The 9261-nt window shown below is 32.8% G+C and overlaps 1 protein-coding gene across 6 annotated transcripts in view; it reads left to right on the forward strand.

The window, feature by feature from the left end:
• The window catches only part of LOC130893962 (solute carrier family 46 member 3-like), a 33537-nt gene that overhangs the window by 23153 nt on the left and 1123 nt on the right, over nucleotides 1–9261 (forward strand). For 5 of the 6 annotated variants that reach the window (XM_057800425.1, XM_057800422.1, XM_057800421.1 and 2 more), the window contains 4 exons: nucleotides 233–869; nucleotides 2878–2979; nucleotides 5335–5472; nucleotides 7089–7329. In XM_057800425.1, the coding sequence (XP_057656408.1) occupies nucleotides 233–869; nucleotides 2878–2979; nucleotides 5335–5472; nucleotides 7089–7329 (1118 nt within the window). Of the gene's footprint in view, nucleotides 1–232; nucleotides 870–2877; nucleotides 2980–5334; nucleotides 5473–7088; nucleotides 7330–7681; nucleotides 7892–9261 lie in introns of those variants that run through there. The other variant, XM_057800426.1, reaches the window with a different exon arrangement.

Raw genomic sequence — 9261 nt, forward strand, 5'->3', positions numbered from 1 at the left:
CTTAAGCCTCCTATTTTCGAACAAAAATCAGTGACTTTAAAATTAATTTGACTATTTAAAGCGCCAACATCCGTGTTACCGTAGCCGCGACAGTGGATTTAATGTTAGCATTTTAATGTCGTAAATACGGCGACAACGGAGTGTAAAAGGTTATTTTCTCGAAGCTTTTTCCTAGAACATTTACGTGAATTATTGCATTAACAATTAAATTAGGTATCTTCATTTTTTGCAGGTTGTAGTGAGTAAAATGCATATGTGGCAACACGTAATGCAGAGTATAGTACCATTACTTCTTATCATTTTCCTTGGCACCTACAGTGACAAATACAAATGGAGAAGGCCGTTTTTCATAATACCTCTGGTAGGACATCTCATAGGTAACATAGGATGTATGTTGTGCGTCTTAAACATGACAACTTGGCCGCTAGAAGCTCAAGCTGTATTCCAGAAAGTAGTTCCTTCGATATGTGGATCTCAAGTAATAGTTTCGATGGCTACGACGGCTTATATAGCTGATGTGAGCGATGTTAAATCTAGAACATTCAGATTAGGAGTGACTACAATAGTAATAAATATCTCGGTACTTTTAGCTAATTCCATATCGGGTGTTGTTTTTACGAAAATCGGCTATAACGGTGTTTTATCAGTTTCATCGTTGATGTTCATTCTAGGTATTATATACGCTTCATTATGGATCAAAGAATATCAACCAACTTTCGAGAAAAATAAATTAGTACATTTATTTATGAATATGTTTGATCCTAAAAATGCCATGGAAACTATCACAGTCATTTTTAAAACGAAGGGGAAAAGTAAACACCTGTATGCGATGCTATTATTCGTCATGATTTATCAATCTGCTCTAGAAGGTAAGGTTCATTTTTGATGATAGATGTAAAGTGCCTCCACTAACACACTAGACCCACAGCCACGTTTTCTCCATAATATGAGGGTTATGTTAAAAATTCCCATTTCTTTTTACAAATAGAAAACATTGAGTATGTTATGTGTTAGTAGCTGGAAACTAAGTCCGGGCTGTACGGGTGATGGGGCATAACAGTCCACCAAAATCTTCTGTCAATCAGAATGACACTACTGACTAATGAATCATCCAGCTATCATACCCTGTGGCGATGGAGTCTAACAACTTCTTGTTGTTGTCTACTTCCTGACATTGTTGAAGACACTTGCAAGTACTGTCAAGCGTTGCACCTTGTGTCTATTAGTCAGTATCCGAGGGGGGAGGGGCACCGAACGAGCAAACACCTTGCGATATCCCAACGTTTCTATTAAAGTTCTTTCAATTGTGCCATGATAACCATCAGAATGGACAGTGACCCTGCGATATTTGAGCAGCTAACTGTTGACTGTTGACTGTTGACCAAAAGTGTGAAAGGATAGAAGCATCGCGTTCGATCTGTGCTCGATTTGAAAACGATGTAAACTTCTTAAACCGAATTGTTACAATGGATAAGACTTGGGTACATACCAATAATCGATGGAATGGCGACACTCTGGTTCTCCAAGATCTAAGAAGTTTCTTATCCAAAAATCTGCTGGAAAAGTTTTTGCTTCAGTTTTTTGGGATTGTCATGGAGTAATCATGTTTGATTTTTTGGCTAAGGGTAGAACTATAACTGGAGATTACTATTCGATATTACTGACCACTCTACGAGAAATAATTGAAGAGAAAAGACGCGGAAAGCTATACAAAGGTGTTTTGGACAACAACGCCCCTTCACACAAATCTCATGTTGCCATGCAAAAAAATGGTGATTTAGGGTTTGATTACTAGAGAAGAATATGTTGAGTGATAAAATATTGAAATTTTGTTTGGTTCTATAGAAGGCTAAAAATTTTTTAATATATCCTCGTATGTGTGCATGCAACTTACATCAATCTTACTCATAACTTCTACTATAAGATATAATAGTCACAGAGCTGGCTACAAAAAACAGGGTTGAAAGTTGCGCGCCATTTCAGCTTGTAAACTGACGACCCCAACTTAGTACATCACCAAACGCCACTTCTTAAGGTCAGCATAGATCGGATATGAAAATGCCAGCCGGTTTTCCTGAACGAAAAAATTGCCTGAAAAACCTCATAACGTGCACGCGCGAAACCTTTTGTAACGTGCGGTTTAAGCTTCAAATAAGAACGGAGTCATAGTGCAACATCTTGAGAAATCGACATTTTCAAGTAGACGCCATATCGACGCGTCGGTCCTTCCCTCCCAGTCGCTCACTATCAGTAACATACGTCAATCATCGTTGTGTAAAATACGTAAAATAATTTAATGTTCTTCTTATTTCTTAATATATCTAAATTGTTTTTCAACGGTGGGATGAATTTATACACACTATCTTTTACTTTATTTTAACATTTACATCAGACTCGTATAATAATAATTATCCACTTATTATATATTTAACTATTCACTAATTTTATAATTTATTTAAATTCAACGATTACTTTTCTGTAGGGAGGCACACTTCGTTCTCAACGAAAGTTATACCTAAGCATACCTTGACACCTCGAAAGCTCATGTGTTCCGTTTTTTGGAACAGAAAAGGAATTTTGCTTATTGATTTCTCACAATACCCGATCTCACACTGCGAATGTGCCAAAAAAAACTTCTATTGGAATCCGGACGTGTTTGATCATCCTCCCAACAACCCGAAACTTTTATCTCTTCTTACACCCAAAAGCTTTCCTTGGTGGTAAACACTGGTATGAAAGTGCATGTTACCACATGGATGAAAACATGGGCGGTAACCTTCTATGTAGAAAGTTCCACGCTGTGACTAGTGCTTACATAATTTCGGAAGCTATGTAAAATATTAGTTTAAAAATTGTAGCCTATGTGATATTTTTTAGGAGAAAATAACCTACTGTATCTTTACGTACAAAATGTGTTCCATTGGACTGTCGTAGATTATGCTTACTTTTCAACTGCAAATTCTGCAGTATCAGTATTCGGTAAGTAAAAAATATTCTATCGATTTTTTTTAATATAATTTTCGATAAACTCAATGTTCAGAATTTATGGTCGATCCAATCTCATTTATAAGATAGAAATTTTTATAAATGTAGTAATTAAACATTTCACAAGATTTCACGATATTAAAAGAAAGAATTATAACTTTATCAACCAAAACAAATACCATTATTGCTCACAATGTTTGAAACGTTGTTGCTCTTGCAATTAAAATATCAAAAAAATTTCAGCATGTTGATAGGAAGTTGTTGCTCTGTCACATTTTTCCATTAGCTATTGAACACCACAACTAGTTTTGCCTTGGCAATGAGAAAATGAACTTTCTGAACAGAATTGATCTATGTACAATGATGGATGTAGAAAAAAATAATTCACGATTTCAGATGATGTAAATTTTCCTATCAGAAAAATAAACTCACACTTTTTAGAATGCTTTCACTATTTTCCAGTGAAGCCATAAATCAAACACTCGTATCATGGAATAAATTTTTTTTCTCTCTGTCGTTAAACTCTACAGCCTATAACTGGCTCGTGACATACGTCTTCAACTTTTCCAAGAAAACGTGACATTTGCCGGGGTCAAGTTCATTGCTAAAAGTAGATGATCAAACAATCATCTAAATTCCAACAAAACAGGTGCTGTACGTCGAACCATATATGAACGACGTTGTCATGTAAGAATACATCTTCAGTAAGCAATCCAAGTCCCTTATTTTGATTGACACGTCTCAATGTCCGCAGTGTTTTACCGAATACTTTTTGCTTCCAAGAACTTCATCACCAATCAAAATGACAAGTGGTGAGAGAAGCAATAAAAGCAATATTGACGGGACTTGTCCGGTTGGTAAGGATATGATTGATACGTTATAAAACTGTTAGGTACTCAAGTGTAATTTACATGCTAGTTACGTTCACTTTAAAGAGGAAAACTTACTTTTTGGATGTGCTCTCGTACTAATTATTTGAAAATAGTGCTCACTCGAATCGTAGGTGAATATGAACGTCCAGACAATTACAATTTTAATAGTAATACAGAAATTTCTGGAATCGTTGGTAATATTCATACTGAAGAGATGTTTCACACTACCACTACACCAACAGTAACAATTATACTGTCTGATGCACGATAGCCAAGTTATCATCTTCACATACTGATACACATTTTACCTTCAATCTCTGAAGACGTGATAGTCACCTAATTTACTTCTCCATGTAAATATGTTAACTGCGTTTCTTAGCTCTATTCATTACATATTTCACAGATGGCTTTAAAAAACTTTCAGAGCTTGTTGTTTGTTTCTCGGTTTGTACAAACTTATGAATCATTTCTTGACTTTTACTGTGAATAGGGTACTTGCGTGGTTTAAGAAAAAATAGATTTATTTTTATTCTTTGATCAATATTTTTAAGGAAAAAAGTTATCAAAAATTGAAAAATTTTGAAGGTAGTTTAAACGTTTCAGTGAGGTCGCCATATTGCGAGACGTTATAGGTTTAAAATAAACACTGAACTTATGATGGAAAATAAATACGAACGTTATTCTCTCGGTTATTCTAAAATAAGCGTTATTATTAAACTTTGATTAATCTGAAAACTGTTACGTAAATCGTGCTTTGTGCCAGGATGTTAAAATACCACGATTTGATAAACATTTTTTTATGATGCCAAGACAGTCGAAAATACAACAAAAATGGTTTGATAGTACATATTGGTCATTTTGACGATCCTGCGACATGTAATTATTTTTATTGGCAGAATCATTTTAATGTGAGTAAATTGACATTCAACTTATTTTAATATTTTATAGTAATTGAGTTTGTTATGCAATTATGTGATAATGTAAGAACTTAACCTATAAAAGGTTTATTCACTTTATTCTTATATATAGAAAAATGTATTCATCAAAACTTCTTGTGCTCTTAGATTAATTTAGATGCAACTAATAAATAATCAAGCAGACAACTGCTCAATGTTTTTATTAAACCTATGACGTCACAAATGGAAACCAATGAGAATTTTTTCGATTTTCAAGTAAATATTTAGATATTATTTTTTCACCTTTAATTAAATGTTTTACTTTCTGACATTATTTCATATCATGAAATAAACAAAAATATAATACTTTTTAACTCTTTTTGTGAAAATTAATGAATCACTTTTTCTTAAAAATTGGACTCACTGTTTATACAACCACTACACCAATACTCGTCCGATACTCTTTTCGATAATCAAGTTATCGTCTTCAGAAACAGCTGGTAAACTGATTCCCAGTCTCTGGAACCTGGGGATTTTCGAAATGAAAATAAGCAAAATAATATTTTTTCCAATAATTTCAGGTAATATTTTAGGATTATGTGTGTTCGTGAAAATTCTAGGAGCTGGTGATCTTGTTATTTTATTTATGACGGTATTAACGAAATTAATTTCTGAAATAATATTTGGTTGCGCCAAATCATCTGTTGTATTCTATATAGGTAAGTAATAATATATAGTGTGAACCAACCAAATAGAATAAATTCGTTGATAAATAAAAAAGAGCATTTTAGGAAAAACATAATGCATGTACAATGCCCTATATTCTCAACTGTTTCGGAAATATCAGGATTTTTAAGATTTATTACAGAAATTAACATTAAAAATTATTTTATTCCACAAATTCCCTACATGACACAGTGGGCCCGTTGCACTGAAAACCTGGCCAAAAGCGTCAAAATAATAAATTCCCCCAAACAATTCTTGAGTTAAATGATGTTAGAAGAAAGTAAAGAAAAATTACTTATTATTTATTCTCAATTGAATATAAATTTGAAATGTTTGAGGCTCTTTTTAAAATATAATATACCTTGGATAATTCGATGCATTGACTGCAATCATGCTGCTCTATTTCACAGCTCATACTATTAAAAAATGGTTTTAGGTTAGAATAGAATTATTTGCGTTTAATTAGCAGCAAAAGTACAGAGCTAGAACAACTTTGCGAGGGAGGGATACATGAGAATCTCAAAATTCCCTATCGCTACCAATCAAATCACTAAGAATACCGGCCAATTAATTTTACTTTCGTTGATTAATTTCGACCAGTCACTTCCAATTTCACATCGCGTAGATTCGATTTAGACTTGTTTTGCCACAGTTTATGCTTTTTTGATTTAATTAGGAATTTTATCTCGTTGTACACTAGCGTTTGCACTTTACTCGCGGTTTTATTAATCACTGCTTGTCGACCATCGTGGTCGGCTTCTTCGTTTCCTCGTAGACCAGTATGAGAAGGAGCCCAAAGTATTTGGAGTCTACGGCCAAATTCTTTTGTAATCAGGGCATTGGAAATTTCTAGTTTGTTAAATTTGCACAGTGGGTTATCGATGGGAAGGATATTGATTGGCCATGGAGGGGGAGTTTTAATTTTGTTAGGCAGGAGGTTTGGGCATTTGTTTTTGAGCTCTACAATAATTTGATTGGCTCTTACATGAAATGACGGATCAGTTTTGGGGTTAGTCGATTGTGGAATTTTGTAGCGATTGTGGTGTGTGTTGGATTCTGGTGGTTTGTGCGGTTTGTGCGGCAAGTTACAACCAGGTATTTGTTATCAAAATACGGTAATACAAACGTCATTAATACCAAACTTAACCTCATTTGACTTGCGTGTGTCAAGGTATCTTCATTAATGTTTGGAAAAGTTTCCATTAACACCTAGTAGAATTTTATCCATTATAGGTATCTTTTTGATTCTTTTCTTCAGATCAGTTATTTCATAACACCGCCAATTTGATGTGTTTTCTCTCAGTTTTAAGTGCTACTGTAGTCATCGAAACTTTCTTAACATATTTGAACGTCCAAGTACGAGAGCCTTATGTACATTCATTACTTACGTTTTGATATGCATGGTTAAATTGCAATTTAATTTCACTGGATTATTATTTGACGTTTGCACTTTTTATTGTACAAATTCGACATTCTTTCGAAGAAAATTGAGGGATACTAAATTTGACTTAAATTGTTAATATTTAGTTATCTCATTTTTTTATTAAAAACACTACAAAATTTTGGATATTAATTGAAATAAATTATTCATAAATATTCCTATTTTCAGGTACTATAGCTGGTATAGTAACAAAATTGTACAAAATAATAAAAAGATCATATGCGACAAAATTGGTAACGCGAGAAGATACCGCAAAAACCCAATCGCTATTTAGTCTTTCCGAAGCCATTTCCCCAGCTGTGGCTGTACCTCTATATAATTTAATTTATGTTAATACCTTACATACTTTTCCAGCTGCTGCCATATTCTTCAGCGTGTTTCTTTACAGCATTTGTTGTTGCCTAGTATTGTAAGTTTAACAAATATATTCTATTATATTAAATACACGTAACGGACCTTGTAGGTGAAGTTTAGTCATTTAAAATTAATCCCTATGCTCGTTTCTGCAGCTATTTGTTGTTTTTTAACGAAATCAGTATGTAATGGTTTAGCGGTAGATTGCCTATGAACAATAGCGTATTTGAAAGGGATGAAAGATAAATTTATATTGCTTTTATAGTTAAAATCTCAAAAATTCCTCAAACAAACATTTTGTAATGCGCCCAGAAACAGACAAAGCGCGAATCAGCTACGAGTGACGTCACTAAATAGTAAACACCCGATGAAGTTCGATTAATGTCACTTAATTTACATTGTTTTAGCTACCAGTGGATCAATAATTTTATTTTTAGAAGTTAACAGACGAATTTACGGTTTTATACGCAATTTTTTGTAAATAAAAAACATTTACAATAGAAAACGGATAACTCCGATGTTCCAATTCTAAATGCAATTTTGCTGGCAGGCTTTTTTGGAGCCAATGATTTCTGAGCTGCTGAATTTAGAAACATTAAAATTTCATTATAAGTACATAATATTTGGTGTTTTATTTATTTACCGTGAAGTTATGATGTTTGAGTTGCGTAGACTAATATTTCATTACATTATTTTAATATTCTTCATTATAAAGTTAGAAAAATGAATAAAACAATTTATACTTACATCAAGATGATCTTCATATATAAATTGAAGTTGTAGTCGATAAGCTCCCTGTTCAATCAAGGGGTAACCATTTTTTTCCTGACATTATTGCAGTAGGCACGCGAATAAATAGTATTCCAGGTGTTCTCAAGGAAGTATTAGTACATTGAGGCACCATGCATGGCTTATAAATTTTAAAAGACTTTTTATACGACAAAAACAAGTAAAACGATAAAAAGAGCTGTCAACTGTCTACTGTTAACTGATATTGGCAATGATTTTAGCGGTAAGCTTAAACCAAAAATTGGAAATCTAGTTTTTGATTGGGACAACTATTTTAAAAATTATTATAATAATTTTGCATGTCATATTGGGTGAATATTCAGAATTTGTGAAATACCCCATTAGCCGCAATTACCTAATGCACGAAATTTATCTCTTGTGCTCATACTTACCTGTAGCGAGAAACGCCTCAATTTGCGGCTATTTTTTAACTGACAGTCATGGATTATAGTAAACAGAAAGTATACAACTTCAATTTCGTATCAAAATTTAACAAAAAAAAATGTAAATAAATTATCAATAAAATTTATGTTAAAACCTGCCAATCCTACTGTACCGACTGACTGAGTAAACATTTTTTATCTTCATTTCTTTCAAAATGACGCAAAATTGATTTAATAAGTATAAACAGGATGTTTTTATACTCGACCGACAACGAGAGATCTCAATAAATGATTCATTTTGATATAGGAACACCACTTATAAATTTCGGTTTTCGAAATGCTCCTTAATAGAGTAATATTCTAACAAACTTTAGAAAAATTTAATCAGTGGCGCGCTGTCAGGGTTAGTTGTCACTTTTATCCCCCTATTTTTTCCGCTACTGGAGCAAATTTTGTTTTGAATTGTCTGATTATTTTTACTTGAAAAACTAATCAATTTTATGGAGCTAAAATGAACGGTGGTGTAGAAATTTGCCTCTCAACAAAAGTCTGCAAGCACGTAAGTAATTTATAAAATAATTAATTATTCATTTAATTTCGAATAATGATTAAGCGAAAGTAATTCAAAACAAATAAAAATTATTCATAATCTCAATTTCGAACTAAAATGTATTACAATAATAAATGAAATTGCAATGAAAATAAAAATAATAACAGCATAAATTAAATTTAAACAACAGCGAATTACAACAATAACCAAATTGACAAAGTTACAGCAGTTGTTCAAATTGATGGCTTCAATACACTTATTAAAT

Source organism: Diorhabda carinulata, chromosome 5 (assembly GCF_026250575.1).
Source record: "Diorhabda carinulata isolate Delta chromosome 5, icDioCari1.1, whole genome shotgun sequence".
NCBI classification, from domain to species: Eukaryota; Metazoa; Arthropoda; class Insecta; order Coleoptera; family Chrysomelidae; genus Diorhabda; species Diorhabda carinulata.